This window comes from Littorina saxatilis, linkage group LG9 (genome assembly GCF_037325665.1).
Source record: "Littorina saxatilis isolate snail1 linkage group LG9, US_GU_Lsax_2.0, whole genome shotgun sequence".
NCBI classification, from domain to species: domain Eukaryota; kingdom Metazoa; phylum Mollusca; class Gastropoda; order Littorinimorpha; family Littorinidae; genus Littorina; species Littorina saxatilis.
The window spans coordinates 54359703-54379702 of record NC_090253.1 but is presented as its reverse complement, the minus strand read 5'-3'; the positions used below and the strand labels follow the sequence as shown (position 1 = coordinate 54379702).

General features: G+C 43.2%; 1 protein-coding gene across 1 annotated transcript in view; it reads right to left on the bottom strand.

The window, feature by feature from the left end:
• Positions 1-1188: 1188 nt before the first annotated feature.
• LOC138976484 (tripartite motif-containing protein 3-like) overlaps positions 1189-20000 on the bottom strand; it is a gene marked incomplete in the record, with an annotated part of 395324 nt that continues 376512 nt past the window's right edge. The window contains 4 exon segments of the mRNA XM_070349341.1: positions 1189-1833; positions 2386-2582; positions 3584-3953; positions 4481-5140. Coding sequence (XP_070205442.1) covers positions 1681-1833; positions 2386-2582; positions 3584-3953; positions 4481-5140 — 1380 coding nt within the window.

The following is a 20000-nucleotide window of genomic DNA, read 5'->3' as shown; positions in this document are numbered from 1 at the left end:
TGTGTGTGAGAGAGAGAGAGAGTGTGTGTGTGTGTGTGTGTGTGTGTCTGTGTGTGTGTGTGTGTGTGTGTGTGTGTGTGTGTGTGTGCAACGACGCTCAAAACTAACACATATAAACACAGTTCCTTGTGGATTTTGTTTTCTGTCATTAACCCCGCCCAATCTTGAGAGCGAAAACGATCAGCTTATAATAGTTTGTCAGATAATTACCAGTGAGACTGTAGTTTGTCAGATAATTACCATTGAGACTGTAGTTTGTCAGATAATTACCAGTGAGACTGTATTTGTCAGATAATTACCAGTGAGACTGTATTTTGTCAGATATTTACCGGTGAGACTGTAGTTTGTCAGATAATTACCAGTGAGACTGTAGTTTGTCAGATAATTACCAGTGAGACTGTAGTTTGTCAGATAATTACCAGTGAGACTGTAGTTTGTCAGATAATTACCAGTGAGACTGTCGTTTGTCAAATAATTACCAGTGAGACTGTCGTTTGTCAAATAATTACCAGTGAGACTGTAGTTTGTCAGATAATTACCAGTGAGACTGTAGTTTGTCGGATACTTGCGGGTGACTATAGATTCCAAATTGTACAAACGGCAACTGTCTGGTCTGCTAATAAAAGTGCAAACTTCTTGTAACTATGCCAACGGCAAGTGGCAACCAGTAATTGTGCAACACACATTTTCCTACCAATAATTGTGCAAACGATTAGTACTGTGTGTAAACGAACATTCTCCAGCCAGTAATAATATATTCGTCTGAAAAGACTACCAAACACAGAATTTAGATTTAAAAACGTTAGAACACTTATTCTAAGACTTTCCTCGTGTGTGTCATGTATTCACCACCCAAAACTAACTCTGTATTTTCCGCTTCATTTCAAATCTGTACCTCTAGGAACACTCAGCGGCGAAAGGCAGGACAGAAATAGTGACTGGCGCAGAAAAGCGTCACAATTAGAATTACAGTCTGGAATGCCCACTCAAAACACATCCGTTTTCAATTTGAGTAACTGAGCTCTCAAACGTTTATTTTTAGGTATGCCTGGTGTGTGGTTACATAAAAACAACCCCCAACCTGAACTGTACAGCTCTTAAGGCGACGAGAGACAATTTATTTGCTCGACATTATCACTTTGATCGCATAAATATCTCGGCAATAATGTGTGACTGGTGTAAATCAGTGTCGCTGTGGAGCGAGAGACACACAAAGGTTTAAGTACACAACACACAATACACACAGACTTTAAACTGAAAAATATGAAGTTGTTTTCTTTTTCTTTTGTTTATTAGTTTCTACATTTTGACAAACTAAATAAAGCTGAAGAAATGACATTGGCAACAACATCCACGGTAATAATGATGATAAAAACACAGACAAAGGCGACGACGACGACGACGATGATGATGATGATGATGATGATGATGATGATGATGATGATGATGATGATGATGATTTTGACGAAATATCTACATCACTCTCTCACACACACACACACACACACACACACACACACACACACACACACACACATACACACACACACACACCACACACACACACACACACACACACACACACACATATACACTTTATTCACTACATGCAGAAGGATACTGAGATACTACAATCAGTACAATACAGTGCACGGGGAGAGGTGGGGGTGACGAAGGCTGTCACAGCAGGTCCAGGTGATACAGGCCATTATGTCCCATACAGCACCAGTGTTCATCTCCACCATCCCACTGCACGTCCACCCCGCCTTGTGGATCCCAGCCCCACTGTGCTGCTAGTCTTGACGGGATGGCCGTCACTGTGCCTTTCTTGTCCTGCACACAGTACACACTGGTCACTGCTTGTGTGTGTGCGTGTGTGTGTGTCTGTGCGTGCGTGCGAGCGTGTTTGTGTGTGTGTTTGTATGTGTGTGTGTGTGTGTGTGTATGTATGTGTGTGTGTGTGTGTGTGTGTGTGTGTGTGTGTGTGTGTGTATGTGTGTGTGTTTGTGTTTGTGTGGGTGTGTCCGTGCTTGTGTGTGTGTGTGTGTGTGTGTGTGCGTGCGTGCGCGCGTGCGTGCGTGTGTGTGTGTGTTTGTGTGTGTGTGTGTGTGTGTGTGTTTGTGTGTGTGCATGGATAATAGTTTGTGACTGCTTGTTGACATGCACATGTGCGTGTGTAAATGTGTTAGTTTATTTTATTTTAGCATCTCTTCTTACTTTGTGTTCGGAATCAAGTTTAAAATAATTGTTACAGAACAGTAAGTTGCGCCTGGTGCATCAGCAAAACCGGAACATTCATAGCATCAGCATCCTTTCAGTGACAACTCCGACTGAGTGATAGGGATGGTGAACACTGTCAGACAGGAGAGGGACACGCAGTCTTACCTTAGAGCCCCATAGAGAAGACCAGTCCGGTCCCGGTTTGACCCGGTCCCCTACTCTCAGTACTTTGGCCAACGCCGCCTTTCTGGGTTTGTCTGCAGTCTGTGGTGTTGTCGCTGATGTCGCTGTAGATGTGGCTGGTGATGGTTGTGTAGTCTGCTGTAAGATTGTCGGTGTTGTGGTGGGCTTTGTCAGCTGACCTGAAGACAGATTTTAGTTCTTGACGAATTGTTGGATGCCTTGTTAATTATGTCAGCATTTTAGAATGTTGATCTAGCAGTTAAAGTCAAGTTAATTATAATACGGTAATCAGTTGTTTCATTTTAGAGGTGCTTGTCACCAGGTATTACAATGTATTGTTTCACGCCATGAGAGACTTAAACTGGCCCTTCCCTGCATCTTTCGTGACGTGTCCCTGAATGATTGTGTCCCTCTACAAGGAGTGTTTGACAGAATAACGCCTCGTCCCAGGCAGAGACAGACAACTGAACAGCGTGAGATGACACCTTCTTCTTCTTCTTCTTGTCCTTCGCTGTTAGATCGTCAGTCTAGACTGCAGGGTGAAACGTGCTGTCCTCTCTAAGTCCTCTCTGGGGCCGTGTAGCTTCTTTTGTATCACTGTCTCCTCTGGCCAGATGGTGTCCCTCAGAGCACTGTGGTATGGACAAGCCTGCAGGATGTGCTCTGCTGTCTGATTCTTGCCACACGGACATAAGGGGGAGGGAACTAGCTTCAGCTTTGTGGCCACATGATGGTTTAGTCTGTTATGTCCAGTGCGGAGTCTGAGTAGGACGACTTGTTCACGTTGGAGCAGGTAGTAGTCATCTTTCTCCGCTCTGGTTTTCCTCTTGTTTTTGATTAATGTCTTTTTTTTCTTGTACTGCAGCTGTCAGATGACACCAACACACAGGTGTACCATGTATCATCTTTTATTGTCCTTCCTGTCCAACACTAAATGTATGTTGATTCCTCATCGGTATGTAAGCAACGTGTTCACCAACTCCCTATACAGGAACCTTCTACCTCTTTCTATTCATTTGATTCAATGTCAACACTTTTCAGAGAGTAGGCCGAGAACAAGACAGAGAATAAGATGGATGCTGAATCAGTCTCCCATGACCCTCTGTGTTCTGGAGACAAGACACAACAATAAACTACCAACACTTGTGGTCAGAAAAGGTGTACAGAAAATGTGACGTACCCAGAGAGGCAATGTCAGCCCTCAGTTGATCCAGTTTCTGGACGTTCAAGGTCAAGTCTTTGACCTCCATCTTGCGTGCCGTTCCGGTCTGTGACTCCAGGTCGTCGAGGCGTGACGTCAGACCTTTCATCATCCCCAGCAGAGACCCTCCAGACGCTGACTGCACCACATTTCCTACGCTGGCTGCGTTCAGTGCTAAGGCCGCCCGCCATTTCTCCAGCTCCGCCAGTGACGTCATGACGGCGTCTTCCTCAGCCTGGATCAGCGTGTTGACCTCCTGCCGTCGCTTCTTCAAGCACTGCTCAAGGTCATCGAACATGTCATTGGCCTTTTTACGCATGGCCTTGAAAGTGTCCGTGACCTCTTGGATCTAAAACACAGGAACACTGATCACTCTGTGAAGTGGACTTCTAAATGTCGTTTTTAAAATGTCGAATTTTCTGAGCGAACGACGAAGAAGAAGAAGAAGAAAACGAATTTCCCCCTGAAAAATCGTTAAATCCTTACACATGTAGTTACGACAATTTGTTTTTTTAACGTCCAGACAAATCATTTAAGCATGCAACAAGATATGCATTCACCATACCATCCATTTCCCCCCGATTTTTATCATCCATCCAAAAAGTCATGCGAATTCAGTCAGATAGGATTTAAGTCTGTTTGTTTTTACGTCAAGATAAATCATTCAAGCATGCATAATGCCATTCACCATACCATGCATTTCCCCCTGATTTGTATCATCCAATGAGACTCATAACGTCATGTAAATTCAGTCAGACACGATTTAAATCTGCTTTCATGGTACACTTTAACAAATGAAGCACACGGATAGAAAGAAACATTGAGAGGAAAAAGTCTGATAACACAACAGCATTAACATGAAGATTTCACACCAACCTCCGTTGCCAATGCTGTCGCTCTGTCCCTCAGTCTCTGTGCCTGTTGTTCCAGTTCTCTTCTCTTCTCTGTCGCCACGTCTTGGATGGCCTTCACCTCGGCACAGCTGCGGTGATTGGTCGAGTCGCACAGCATGCAAATGAGCTCCTGGTGGGTGGAGCAATACAGCTCAGCCAGCCTATCATCGTGCACGTTACATGATGCTCGGTTTATCTCAGCCAACCGCTGCGGGCTGAGTTTGTTTAAGTCTTCAATGACGTGTTTCCTGGTTGAGGGTATGTTCTTGTGCCCAATGATGCAAGCTTTGCAAATTTTGACGTCACATTGCAAGCAGAATGACGCGGCAGCTGCGTTGTTGTTGCAGATCATGCAGACATGCTGACCGCTCAGCACTTTGTGACAGTCCACTAGAGCCATAGTGGCCAGGTCAGTGGGCAGGTCATTGACCAGAGTGTCAAGGTCACGCTGACCTCGGTTGGTGGAAGGCAGGATGGGGGCCCTGCAGAGCGGACAGCCTCCCTTGACCCCTGCCTTCTGCAGCCACGACACGACGCACTTTTTGCACGCTAGGTGTGTACACGGCAGTATTTTTGGCTCTTTATAGCCGTCATGGCAGACAGGGCATTCTGGTAGCTCACTGCTACTGGTGGCTGAAGCGGCGGCCATTACGACTTCTGTAAACACACACACACACACACACACACACACACACACACACACACACGCACGCACACACAGACACACGCACACACGCACACACACACACGCAAACACGCACGCGCACACACACACACACATACACACACACACACCAAGAACGGACTGATCAATAACAGTGCTGTTGCTGGTATTCAGTTGTAAAGTCTCATTAAAACACTTCAGACTTAGTGTAGTGTGCGCATGCAGTCATACTGTAATCAAAGGTCTTGAATTAATGCGGTAAGAACCCAGAATTGATTTGCTGTGACCGTGTACAACAACTCGAGGATGCACGTTTACTTGATTAACTACAGAAGAGAACAGTGAGCGGTTGCGGGGGGGGGGGGGGGGGGGGGGGGGGGTGGGGTGGAAAAAAGCAATGTTAATACTCCCCCCTCCACCCTCGTGAAAAAGGATTGAAGGGGAAATGTATTGCCATCCGAAGTTATCCGTGTAAAAACATAACCTGCTGCACCGACCATAGGGTAAAGGTTTACAACAATTCAAGGGAGAGAAGTATAGTGCATCAATGGATCGCAAATAAAGGATTATTTCCCTTGTCACCTCTCTCTCTCTCTCTCTCTTTCTCTCTCTCTGTTCAAAAACACTTGGAGCAGAGCATTTTACGCACAAAACTAATTATTTCTCAAGGAATTGTTACCAATAAGTAACTGCTCGAATGAAAATATGACCGTGTTTCTGTGGTATGACATCACACAGTTCCACTTGTGCCTGACACTAAACAGAAAGTAGATAGCCTACGTGGAACCCTCTAACCCGTGGACAAATCAAAACAAATTACACACAAATATTCAGAGCTAAAGTATCTGACTCTCTTTTCCGTAGTCAGGCGTGTGTTTTGGCAGCTGTTCTTTGTACGAGAAGGCTAACTTTGTCAAGGTATGACCTACTTTCAGTTCCACTTCGCTGTACATCACTGACAACAGCAACACACAATGGATGACATTGGACTGTGATTAGATCGACACAAACACACACACACCTAACAGCAGATAGGAAACCTACAGCGAACAAGCAGTTTCTACAGTATTCACAGCGTAGTGTAACAAGCTTCTCGACACATACCTGTTTCTGTAGCTGTCTACAGATCACAAAATTGAAGGCAGGACTCTTTTCTGATGAGAGTTGTCAACACGGAAATGAATCAATAGTGTTGTGCGAAGTGTGTCAATCAAGAACCGTAAGTGCTGTCTTACTTCCCAAGAGTTACCTCAGCGTACTTTTGGTTCAGTCTAAAAGTGAAAGTAGAAGTTGCAGCTTAATTGAATGGGTATGGGGACGATCAAGTGGTGTGTGTGTGTGTGTGTGTGTGTGTGTGTGTGTGTGTGTGTGTAAGAAAGAGCCTGTGATAGACACTGGTAGAGTGCGTGTGTATGTACATGTGCGTGCGTGTGTGGATGTTTGCATACGTGTGGGTGTCTGTGTGAGTATGAGTGTGTGAGCATGCGTTTATGTCTGTCGGAATGTGTGTGTGTGTGTGTGTGTGTGTGTGTGTGTGTGTGTGTGTGTCAGTGTGTGTGTGTGTGTTTGTGGGAGTGTGTGTGTGTGTGTGAGTGTGTGTGTGTGTGTGTGTGTGTGTGTGTTTGTGGGAGTGTGTGTGTGTGTGTGTGTGTGTGTGTGTGTGTGTGTGTATGCGGAAACAAACGCTGAATACACACGTACAACACTCCTGCGGGGTTTTGTTTTCGGTTTTATTAACACTGACAAATCTCAACCCAATCTGCAAAAGGAAATACGTTCAGCCTTTACTGAGTTTGTCGGACAATTTCCGGTGACTTTGGCTATAGTCTGTCGAATAATTACCGGTGACTTTGGCTATAGTCAGTCGGATAATTGCCGGTGACACTGACTATAGTCATCGGATATTTGCCGGTGACAATGACTATAGTCAGTCGGACAATTACCGGTTACAATGACTATAGTCAGTGTGATAATTGCCGGTGAGAGGCAGATTCCCGCAAATTATGCAAACGGCAATTGTCTGGCCAGTGTTTGTGCAAACAACTTCTAAAAGTGCAAACAGTTGATTTCTGTAAAAACGGAAATGTGCAACCAGTAATTGTGCAAACAGAAAGTGTCCCAATTGTGCAAATAATCAGTTCTGCCTGCAAACAGCAATTTCTGACCAGTAATTGTGTACATGCAAGGTGATCATGTCAGACAGCAACTGTCGACCCGGGACATTCTGTGGGTAGGAAATTATCGTTTTGCAATTAGCCGTAAATGTATTATCATTTAGACCACTACTGCTAAACCTGAGAGAGAAAAAAAGAGAACAAATCTAAAATAAAAAAAACCGCGTTATCAGAAGCTGTGATGAAGGGGGCACGTGAGCACTGAACTCAAAGCAGCACACAGCTCAGCAGACCGGAGTGAGTCGATCAGGATCAGTTCACTCAATGCCGCGGAGGGTCAGGTCTGGTCTTCCACACCTTGACATAGTTGACCTTCATGGCCGCGTCTTCCCCCTGGTCGTGGTCGGGGTGCCAAGTCGGGTACCACTGGTTTCTGGCCGCCCAGAATCTGTCGGCCTCGTGGCCCGCTCGGTCCTGCCACGGCTTGGGCTGAGGGCTGTTGCGGTTCTCGTCAGGGAAGAAGCCCACCCCGCCCACTGCCACGTTCATGACCAGGTAGAACTGAAACACAACGTCACATCGTGGAGTTTGTATTGTGTATCATAGGCAACGTGGCACAAGGCTGGATACATTGTTTTATCAAGCACAAGCTTCTGAATAGCTCTGTGCACGCACAGTCACTTTCTGGAACTGTTTGCAAGGACCGTTGTAGTGAGAGTCTCATCAACATCACGTCGTGGAGCTTGCGTTCTCTATCATAGGGATCTTATCTCAGGGCCAAGCACGAGGTACAGTTAAACCTGTATATCACGACCACCAAACAAGAGTGGTCGTTCTGGACAGGTGGTCGATATGTGTGGTCTACAACCTATAGGGATATCCGGGGCCTATACTTACCTCCTAGTCAAAGGGGGCCATACTTTGTGTGTGTGTGTGTGTGTGTGTGTGTGATTCTGTGTGTGTGTGTGTGTGTGTGTGTGTGTGTGTGTGTGTGTGTGGGGTATGTGTGTGTGTGTGTGTGTGCGTGGGTATGTGTGTGGTCTACAACCTATATTCCTATCCTTGACCTACTTACCTCCTGGTCAAAGGGAGCCATGCGAGTTCCCTCCCTCCATGGGTTGTCATAGCCTTGCATCTGATCAAAGCCGCCAAATTCCCAGAATCCCCCCGCTCCCGGTGCCACTTTGAGCGTTTCATGTCCGTCCACGCTGAATCTGTATAGGAAAACATTATCAATTAGATTACTTGTGTTTGGGTTATTCTCCACGCTGAATCTGCATAGGAAAACATTATCAATTAGATTACTTGTATTTGGATTATTCTCCACGCTGAATCTGTATAGGAAAACATTATGAATTAGATTACTTGTGTTCGGGTTATTCTCCACGCTGAATCTGTGCAGGAAAACATTATCAATTAGATTACTTGTGTTTGGGTTATTCTCCACGCTGAATCTGTGTAGGAAAACATGATCAATTAGATTACTTGTATTTGGGTTTTTCTCCACGCTGAATCTGTATAGGAAAACATTATGAATTAGATTACTTGTATTTGGGTTATTCTCCACGCTTAATCTGTATAGGAAAACATTATCAATTAGATTACTTGTATTTGGGTTATTCTCCACAGCTGAATCTGTATAGGAAAACATTATCAAATAGATAACTTGTATTTGGGTTATTCTCCACGCTGATTATGTATAGGAAAACATTATCAATTAGATTACTTGTATTTGGGTTATTCTCCACGCTCAATATCAATTAGTGACATGCATTCTCAGTCCTACGTGCAAGAAACGTCGAACTTCCATAAATAGCCCACGCTCCAGCCGTCAAGGCCAGCAGAAAACTCTGCAGAGTCTGCTGTAAAGGGTGACGCAGTAGTCTCCCTGTCACACACAGTCAGAGAAAACCTGGACAAGGGACACTACTCTCATAACACAGGCGTGCTACTCACGTGATAGATGTGTTGTCCCACTCCACGCCAAACTTATGAAAGTCGTCTGCATACGTCCCGCCAGTCGAAAGCAAACTGCACATATACGGATAGACAATTATTCAATTGTTTTAGCCTTCCAAAGCGCATGCGCACAAAGTTACAGCATGATTTTCCAAAGTCGAACCACACGTTTTACCATGTATGGAAATTATAAATGACGAGTTTGACCATAAGGATCATAAACTTTAGGCACAAACACCCCTTCTCCAGTCCACCCAAACTCTTACTTTTCTTCGTGAGATGTGGGCCGGCCATTGGTTGATTTGGGCCATTGGTTGGCGAAGAAGTGCAGGTCGCACAATATATCCATTTACCACCCAACCCGTCCCCCCCCCCCGACCTATCCCCCCCCCCAACTCATACCCATCCACCCAAACTCTTACACTTCTTTGTGAGCCTTGGGCCACTGGTTTGTGAAGAAGTCAGCGCCAAAGTGCAGCGTGCTGCCGATATTGTCGACACCCTGCGATGTTCCTTTGGGGTCAGTGTAGTGAAGGTTGCCTCGACTCTCCATGATGTCAATCTCTCCCGAGGCCGGCCAATTGCCGTACACGTTACTTCTGGGCAACATCCAGATGGCTGAAACACACAAGGCGAAAGATATCTTATCCAGAGCTCAAAAATACACGAAGCCTTGTGATAGAACCGTCGAGGCCGGCCATTTGCAGTACACGTTCATTCTCAGCAGCATCCAGATGACTGACACATACAAGGCATAAGATGTGTGATCCGGAGTTCATTAGACAAGGTATAAGATGTGTGATCCGGAGTTCAAAATACAAGGCATAAGATGTGTGATGCGGAGTTCAAAATACAAGACATATCAAAATATATACAAGACATAAGATGTGTGATGCGGAGTTCAAAATACAAGGCATAAGATGTGTGATGCGGAACTCAAAATACAAGGCATAAGATGTGTGATCCGGAGTTCAAAATACAAGGCATAAGATGTGTGATCCGGAGTTCAAAATACAAGGCACAAGATGTGTGATCCGGAGTTCAAAATACAAGGCATAAGATGTGTGATCCGGAGTTCAAAATACAAGGCATAAAGATGTGTGATCCGGAGTTCAAAATACAAGGCATAAGATGTGTGATCCGGAGTTCAAAATACAAGGCATAAGATGTGTGATCCGGAGTTCAAAATACAAGGCATAAGATGTGTGATCTGGAGTTCAAAATACAAGGCATAAGATGTGTGATCCGGAGTTCAAAATACAAGGCATAAGATGTGTGATCTGGAGTTCAAAATACAAGGCATAAGATGTGTGATCTGGAGTTCAAAATACAAGGCATAAGATGTGTGATGCGGAACTCAAAATACAAGGCATAAGATGTGTGATCCGGAGTTCAAAATACAAGGCATAAGATGTGTGATCTGGAGTTCAAAATACAAGGCATAAGATGTGTGATCCGGAGTTCAAAATACAAGGCATAAGATGGGTGATCCGGAGTTCAAAATACAAGGTATAAGATGTGTGGCAGGCAGTATATTTTGACTTATAACTTCATTTGTTTGTGTCCTTTAAAAGAATAATCTTTTCATGTGCCTGTACAGGAATCAGTTGCCTGCTTATTATTATTATTTGTTAAAATATGCTTCATTGAAGTGCCTATTGTTTGTATGGCAAGTTTTCATTGGCTTATGCTGCAAACTGTACTCTCATTGGCAGTTTAGTTGCCAATGTTGGCTTGGAAGACTACTTTTTTTGAGTGAACTAAGCTCACTGCAATTTTTGGTATGCTGACACCTGTCAGTGTCATTGCATTGTTACCACCTGGACCTGTCTTTACAAGATTCCTTTTGCTGTTTTGGTAAGTGAGATCATGCTAGTATGAATGCTTTATTTTAGTAAATAGATTGACTTAAATGAATTGAATGACAGGACTGTTGAATGAAATTGTTTTATTATAACTGTATGCCAGTTTAGTTAGTTCAGTTTGAATGCTTTGGAATTTAGTTGAAAAGAAGGAATGTGAACATAAACGAGTTTGGAGCCAGCTTCTTTATTTTTGATGGCGTTCATGTTGTTCATAAGTTACTTTCTATTTGAATAATGTGTCTAGGGAAATGTCAGTCTCAATTGCTACTGAAAGAAGGCACATGATGTATTTTTATTATTGGAAACAAAGAGTTGGCTTGTGTAATACCTGAGTTTGATATTTATTTTCATTGTCTACATATATGATGTGCACATAGTAATTCTTGATGTAATACTTGTAGGTTATACCCTGGCCAGACTGATCAGGAGTGAGAAACCCTCATAACTACAACTACAGTATTTTTGAGGTATGCGATATTTATTATTGCGGTGTGACATTCTTTATTTAAGAATGGAGTTCATGTTAAATTATTCTCAGCATGTCAGATTCACATGTTGATGTTGTAAATTGGTTGCATTGTATACATATAATATTTACGTGTATGCCGTTTTGTATCGATGTCTCAGTGAAGCAATGTTGCTGAACCAAATGTAATATTTGATGTATATGTATTTTTGATGGCGTTCATGTTGTTCATAAGTTACTTTCTATTTGAATAATGTGTCTAGGGAAATGTCAGTCTCAATTGCTACTGAAAGAAGGCACATGATGTATTTTTATTATTGGAAACAAAGAGTTGGCTTGTGTAATACCTGAGTTTGATATTTATTTTCATTGTCTACATATATGATGTGCACATAGTAATGATTGATGTAATGCTTGTAGGTTATACCCTGGCCAGACTGATCAGGAGTGAGAAACCCTCATAACTACAACTACAGTATTTTTGAGGTATGCGATATTTATTATTGCGGTGTGACATTCTTTATTTAAGAATGGAGTTCATGTTAAATTATTCTCAGCATGTCAGATTCACATGTTGATGTTGTAAATTGGTTGCATTGTATACATATAATATTTACGTGTATGCCGTTTTGTATCGATGTCTCAGTGAAGCAATGTTGCTGAACTAAATGGATTATTTGATGTATATGTATACTTCATTTACTTGTGAGAGCTGTAATTTGTTTTAATGTTAATGTGAATCAAATGAGGTAAACTATTTAATTATTTATTGATTTACAATCTTAGAACTTTATTGTACTGGAACACCACGTTTACATTATTTTATTTACATGTGTTTCAGGTTTTTTTCCATGTGATTCGTTATGCCTTATGGTGAATAAAAAGCGAAGTCGGACTATCATCACACCGACTTGTCTGCATGAGTGCGAGACGGTTACAGATGTGTGATCTGGAGTTCAAAATACGCGAAGCATTGTGTCGAACCTGCCCTGGCGACACTTCTTGACACAAAAAGATTCTTCTTGATAAAGACTACCTCCCCATTACGACCTCGCCAAACAAACCCCAATGAGGTTCTTTCCTATATATTTCACTTTTCCATAACGAGCACCACCGCACCCTGTCTATATATAAAGACCACTTTAGGTATGTCCCTTGCATGTTCTCTTAGTGAAACAAAGGAGGGACTCTAATGCTGAAAGTACCTTGGTCAAATTGCCAAGTAAAAGTGAGTCGTGCATTCCCCTTTTCACGCTCAATAAAAACAACATGTATTTTAATCCAATCAGAGAAAATGTATGCAAAACGTCAACACAGATAACACGAATCTCGACATGTCGAAACGTCACAACACTCACCTGGCCACAGCCAATCACCAGCAGGCAATTTAGCCTCGACCTCAACCTTGCCGTACCGGAAGTTGAACCCCCTCGAAGATCTGAGGCGTGCTGATTGGATGGGATTGATCACCTGACCTGGTTGCCCTTCACGCTTACAGCCCCAGTCCATATTACTCGTACACACGTCGGCGGCACTGGACCCTGGACGACAAAAACAAAGATATATTTGAAAATGGAATCCGCCATCGAAGGTATGTGTAAACGATTCGGTTTACCATCTCAGATCTGCCAAGGTTTGTTGCAAAGGTTAAGAACATCGCTTCACTTTTTCACCAAATTTTGTAACTATTTTTGAAATTGCACAAAAGTCAGACTATTTGATCTATAAAATTGTTACTTTGTGGACGGGGCATGCATAGGCTGAAAATTATGTCCCCCAAACATAAAGTGATTCGGTGGTCAGATGTAGAAGTTATACACATTTTTGTGGGTTGCATGAGCATTTTTTTTTGCCTTTGCTAAATGACCGTTGATGAAAAGTGATAACACTACAGAATGTGTAACACCCCACACAGTGTGTTCCCTAAAGTGCGGATAACGGGTTCAACAAATTTAGATCAAAACCTACCCCAAAGATTCAAGGCACCATGCTCCAAATACTCCACGCCATAGTGGTCTGAGGTCAGCGTCTGTCAAACGACGAAGGGAATATTAAGTAAAATATATCTGTCCCTGAAAAATAAGCTTAACAGGTGATCAGTTTTACGGTAAAACAAAAACAAATACCGTACAAGAAAAGGGGGAGGGGATGAATTTTTATGTTGCACATACGATTTAATCAACGAAAGTTTGTCGATTTGAGAAAATTTAGGTTAACAACACTTATACCCTACTCTCTTACATATATGCGATGCTTAGCACAAACGGTTTGTTTCTCTACTGACGTAATACCCACCATGACAATGCATCACGTGGCCTCATTTATTACGTGTCATTACCGTCCTGAAGTAGACAGCGACAGGCATACAAAATATTGATGAAGAGTATAATATTGATGAAGAGTATAATATTGATGAAGAGTATAATATTGATGAAGAGTATAATATTGATGAAGAGTATAATATTGATGAAGAGTATATAACAAAACTGGTTTCTGTTGGGTTTTCTTTGCGTTTGTTTGCACACAGTACATTTTACGCTGTGACGAATTTATTTGATTGACAACCTTCATTTACTTTAAGTTATTGAGACATCCCAGTGCACTAAGGGATTTATAGAGCAAATCGAGAAAATTCATTATTGAACGAAGCGCATAGCGCTGAGTTCAATAATTATTTTCGAGATTTGCTCTATAAATCCCTTAGTGCACTGGGATTGTTTCAATAACGATATTGTCAGTACCGCCAAAGAAAAAAGAAGATTCAAAACGCACATTTTGCAAAGCGCATTTGGACAGGCGTAACTGTGTGGTCAGGTTTGTGTCACTGGATCTACTTTTGTGTGGGCTGTCTCAAGTGTGTCGTGCTTTCGTCACACGCAAACTCTTGTTTTAATTTCTGTTGGTAAATTCCAGTGTAGCGTTAAGCTAAAAAGTGATGATCTTTCATAGAGACCTCATTTAAACTCGGAGAAAGGACTGTGCTCTTGGTTTCGAAACCTTGAACCTTCATCGAGCTTCGACAGATTGACTGTGCAGAGTTTTGCCCCTTGCCACGGTCGACGGAAAGCACATTTCCAAAATAAATGTGGCATGTTTCTCGTGTGGTATCTTCACTCATCTGGGAGTCTGGTACTACATATGAACGGTAAGAATGCTCTGAACCCTACACGTATTATATCCCCATCGTTTTTTCGTTCACATTTGCCTAACATGTTAATTTGCTGAGCGGGGTTTATGTCGTCTGCTAGGGCAATCAAACCACTGCATGCAGTCTGCACTGAGTCTGCACTTACGAGGCAGGCTGGTAACGATAAGTCTTATATATGGTAAGAACGTTCTGAACCCTACACGTTTTCGATTACGATTGTTCTTGCCTTGAAATAATAATTCGGAAACCATTCATTTACTGAACTGATGCAGTCGTATTTCAGTGTAGTCAGTGCTACGTATGACAGAGTCGATCGAGTCAGTCTTCCAAACTGGTCTAGCTGGTACGTTATCGGAATAACACTTGTGTTTTCTGCTAGCGGGTGGGAATTTTATACTAACTCATCATTTGGTAATGTGGATGATAAGCTACATGCCACTAACACGGCATATGAGAAGAATCTATGCAAGTCGGCGAAAATTAGATGAAACACAGCGGCTTCTATTTTTAGATTACTGGCAGCCGCAATGTGGCACAGGCACATGCAATCTGTCAGAAAAACCCCACTTCTGCTTTAATTGAGAAGCAGGGAATTTATGGTCATTTGGTATTGTGGAGAATATAAGCTACATGTCAATAATTAATTCTGAGGATGAGAGCACAGTCTTGCTTAGGCAAAGGGCGTAAGAATACGCTCTGTGGAAAAGTTAGCGCACTCCAAGAGTGCGCTAACAGTTTTAGCGCATCGCCATTAGCCAATCAACTGGTTCACATCAGTCATGTGACACCAGTACTTACTGACAATTGAAGTTATAATCTCACCGGTTTGATGTACAACACCCCGTTCTTTGTGTAACTGTTGGTGCGGTTGTTGGTGTAGTACTGAAACTCCCAGTTCTGAAACAGACAATTAAACACACAATCATCCACTAGTGTTGGCGTTCACGAATAATGGCTTTTTCTATTTTGCAAAATGAATTAAAATTTAATATTTATCTGTGTGTTTCAAGTGCTCTGTGTATCTGTGTCTCTGCCTGTCTGTCTGTTTGTCTGTTTGTCTTTGCGTCCGTCCGGCCGTCTGTCCGTCCTTCCCTACCTATCTCTCTGTCTCTGTCTTTCTCTGTGTCTCTTTTTCTGCGTCTCTGTCTCTGTCTGCCTGTCTCTCTCTGTGTGTCTCTCTCTCTCTGTCTCGGTGTCTCTCTCTCTCTGCCTGTCTGCCTCTCTCTCTCTCTCTCTCTGTCTCTCTCTGTCTCTCTGTCTGTCTGTCTGTCTGTCTGTCTGTCTGTCTGTCTGTCTGTCTCTCTCTCTCTCTCTCTCTCTCTCTCTCTCTGGGGTTCTATTTCTCTTCCACAACCCCGCACTTCTTCCCCCCCCTCCCACCACCCCACCCCACCCCATCCCTATTAGACTCACCCCGCCCCCTCCAGCGGTGATCTCGTGTTCCCACACCCTGTGGTTGATGAAGTTAAAGTTGTCCTCGAAGACGAGACAGGGGAACGAGGTGCACGTGCGATCATCGATGAAGCCATCTCCAATCCCTGGGCCGTCTGCAACACAACGGGTCACAGGGCACTGTTTGTATGGAACGCTAAACCGGACTTTTTACCCAGTAGAATCTTCCGGTAGATTTTATAATCTAATCTACCGGTAGATTTTACCCGGGAAAAAGTTCAATAAAAAGGAATGCCAAGTTGTCGTTCTTTGGAACAGACTGCGAAATTGCCAGTATGGTACCTGTGTTGTGTGGTAAAGGTCAACATCGGTACGCGGCAGATGTAGTTCTATTTGCTCGTGCCGGCAATGCTAAATTTAGCTCTGTACCCTTCTACTATAACAAGGCTGGGTCTCCTGGAGACAGATGTTCGGCTTGAAATCTGCGTTTTCCAGGCAATAAATAGCACAAAGATAGGTGATCTTTCCGCCATACTCACAAGGATAGTTGCAAGAGCCCCCTGTGTCCCCTTTTCCGCCGAAGTTCGAAGCGCTTCCGGTGTTAGAACCAAACGAGCCCGGCGCACTGGTCCCGAAGTCGGAACTTCCTCCGGTGGTCGACGCACTTCCGGTGTTGGAACCACTTCCTGTTTGGGAACTACTTACGGTTTGCGAGCTACTTTCGGGTGCGACAGAAGATGTGTGTGAGCCTCCCGAGATAACAGTGTTCAGACTTGCACTTTTAGTAGTCGGTGGAGAGGTAGTGGTAGTGGTGGTCGTGGTGGTGGTGGTGGCGGTGCTGGTTGGTACTGCAAAATAAAAAAGATACAAAAATGAAAGTTGTATCGTAAAGCGATATTTACACATGAAGTCAATCAGATTCTGTGGGGCTTTCAAAATAAATCTGAACGCACTGCATTTTTTTCACCGAAATTATTAAATCACAGGCTGTGCGAAACCCTACGGCCGGGGCAGCATGTGGACGCATTGTCTTGGTGACACAAACCAAATGAACCTAATTTGCATAAACAACTTTCTTGATTTTTGAGCTCGTTTTTAATTCAAACTGACACAGCAGTATGCGTTATTAATAATGTGCTGACTGTTAGCATATATGATAAGAGACATGGATATCAACATGAGCCGGTGTAACACGAGAACATTACTCCCACGAGATTTTTACTCCGGAGTAAAAATTTCGTACGAAAATGTTACTCCCTTTACACAAAAACTACTCCCCCATAACACGAGAAAATTACTTCTAACGACAGGTGTGTTCCGAGTCAACATTCCGGTCGAAGATGTTACTCCCCTGACGAATAAATAACGAATAAATTATTCCACCCTAACACGAGCAATTTACCACAACTTTTACTCCCTTGTCCCCTGGGTGGTGGAAGGGTGGAGGGAGGGTAGCGCGACATTTGTTTGCGCGAGATCACATATTGGCATTATCCCTTCGCCCCCATCCCATTTTCGCGTACGAGATTTTTACTGAAAGTAAAAACATTAGGGAGTAAACATTTCGTGGAGGGAGTAATTTTTGTGTGCCTTGGGGAGCTCTTTTCTCGTACGAAAGGTGTACTCGGAGTAAGAATTTTGTACGAAATTTTTATTCCGGAGTACATTTTTCGTGGAGTAAACATTTCGTGTTACACCGGCAGAACTTTTGCCATGTAAATTTCAATTGAGCAGGTCCGCATGGTATGCTCAGATGGTGGGTGATGCCTTGCCATTCTTTTCAGCGCCCACCGACAAGAATAGTTGTTCAGAACTTTTATATGGAAAGGTGTATCATTTACAAATAAGAAACGTTGCATTCCTTAGAAAAAGGCACGCTGATATTTTGTTGTAGAAAATCGAAGTAATACCGTAAGTCCAGGTTCTGTCAGTGATCTGCAACCCTTCCCCGGTGGTCTTGATCACCATAACCCAGTAGTGCACCGTGTCCCCTTGTTGTAGCTGTACGCTGCTGTCTCGGTGAACCCACTCGTTGCCTGTAACAAAAAAGTCCTTGGTCGGTTCAGATTAGAAGTGTAAATAGAGAATACTATACATGGCGTGCTGTGTGATACCCTAGTTGCAGGATGTTTTTGTGTTGAAATATTGAAATATCGCGAGCAACAGTAAGTTTTTCAGCATTTGAAAAAGCAACGAGTGTATCCCTGGTATCACATAACAAGCCGTGTAGTATTCGGTGTATCCTACATTCTGTAGTTGCGTGCCATCTGTTCAAAACGTCCCGTAGTCGATGTGTCCAAACTGAAAAGAGAGAGAGAGAGAGAGAGAGAGAGAGAGAGAGAGAGAGAGAGAGAGAGAGAGAGAGAGAGAGAGAGAGAGAGAGAGAGAGAGAGAGAGAGAGAGAGAGAGAGAGAAAAAGAGAGAGAGAGAGAGATATCACACAGCAAGCCGTGTAGTATTCGGTGTATCCTACATTCTGTAGTTGCGTGCCTTCTGTTCAAAACGTCGATGTGTCCAAACTGAAGACGCGTTTAGAGGACCTCGATCTCTTCCACAGCCTCGTAAAATAGTTGACGTCAAAGCAAAACGAAGTCACTCCAGACATTATACAGTGTCACGTGTAAGTTCTCAAACTTCTTCAAGAGGAGTCAGCAAACGCAAAACAGTGTTTCGAGAATTGTGTGAGGGAGAGAGAGAGAGAGAAATAGAGAGAGAGAGAGAGAGAGAGAGAGAGAGAGAGAGAGAAGAGAGAGAGAGAGAGAGAGAGAGAGAGAGAGAAGAGAGAGAGAGAGTGAGAGAGAGAGAGAGACAGAGACAGAGACAGAGAGAGACAGAGACAGAGAGAGAGACAGAGACAGAGACAGAGACAGAGACAGAGAGACAGAGAGAGCGTGAGAGTATAACTACGTGAAAGAATGAAACATGATAACACTTCTGTTTTTTAACAGAAAAAAACCCGCCTTGAAACTAAAAAATAAAAAAAGGTGAGACACAGACAGACAGAGGAACAGACACACAGGCCGATGTAACACGAGAACATTACTCCCTCGACATTTTTACTCACGAGCTAAGATTTCGTACGAAAATGTTACTCCCCTTACGAAAAAAATACTCCCCCCAAGCACGAGGAAACTACTCCCCATGACAGGTGTACTCCGAGTGAAATTTTCGTACGCAAATTTTACTCCCCATGCACTTAAAATTACTCGCCTCTAGCATGAGAGAATTACTCCCGACGACATGTGTACTCCCGAGTACAAATTTCGCAAGAAAATGTTACTTCCCTAGAATACTTCCAAGACACTATTATTACCCTTACACAAAAATATTCCCCTTGTTACGAAGAATTTCTTTCCCTCATTTTGCAACAGACGTTTACGTCATAAATGCCCTAAGTAATCATTACTGTTATCACTCAAAATTACAGAAACCACAATGAGATAAATATAGGTTACACGCTCTGAGTCCTGGTCGATTTCCAGGTATTCCCTGTGTGTGTATGTGTGTAAGCGTGCGTGTGTGTGTGTGTGTGTGTGTGTGTGTGTGTGTGTGTGTGTGTGTGTGTGTGTGTGTGTGTGTGTGTGTGAGATAATCTGGGAGTAACATTTTCGTACAGGGAGTACTTTTTTCGTACGTCGAACAAAAGGAAAGTACTCTACAAGATTATTACTGGGAGTAACCATTTGGGAAGCATGCAGACAGAACACGGGTGAAGAGCCACGGCAACACTAAGAACACAAGCAATACGAACACAAGCAATAAGAAAGGGACAATGTCAGCGAAAACGACAACAGTAGCACAAAGCAAAATAATGCAACATGAGAAACAATTCCCAGAGAAACAACCACACAAAACCACAAACAAATCACACACATATACTCAATAAAACTACAAC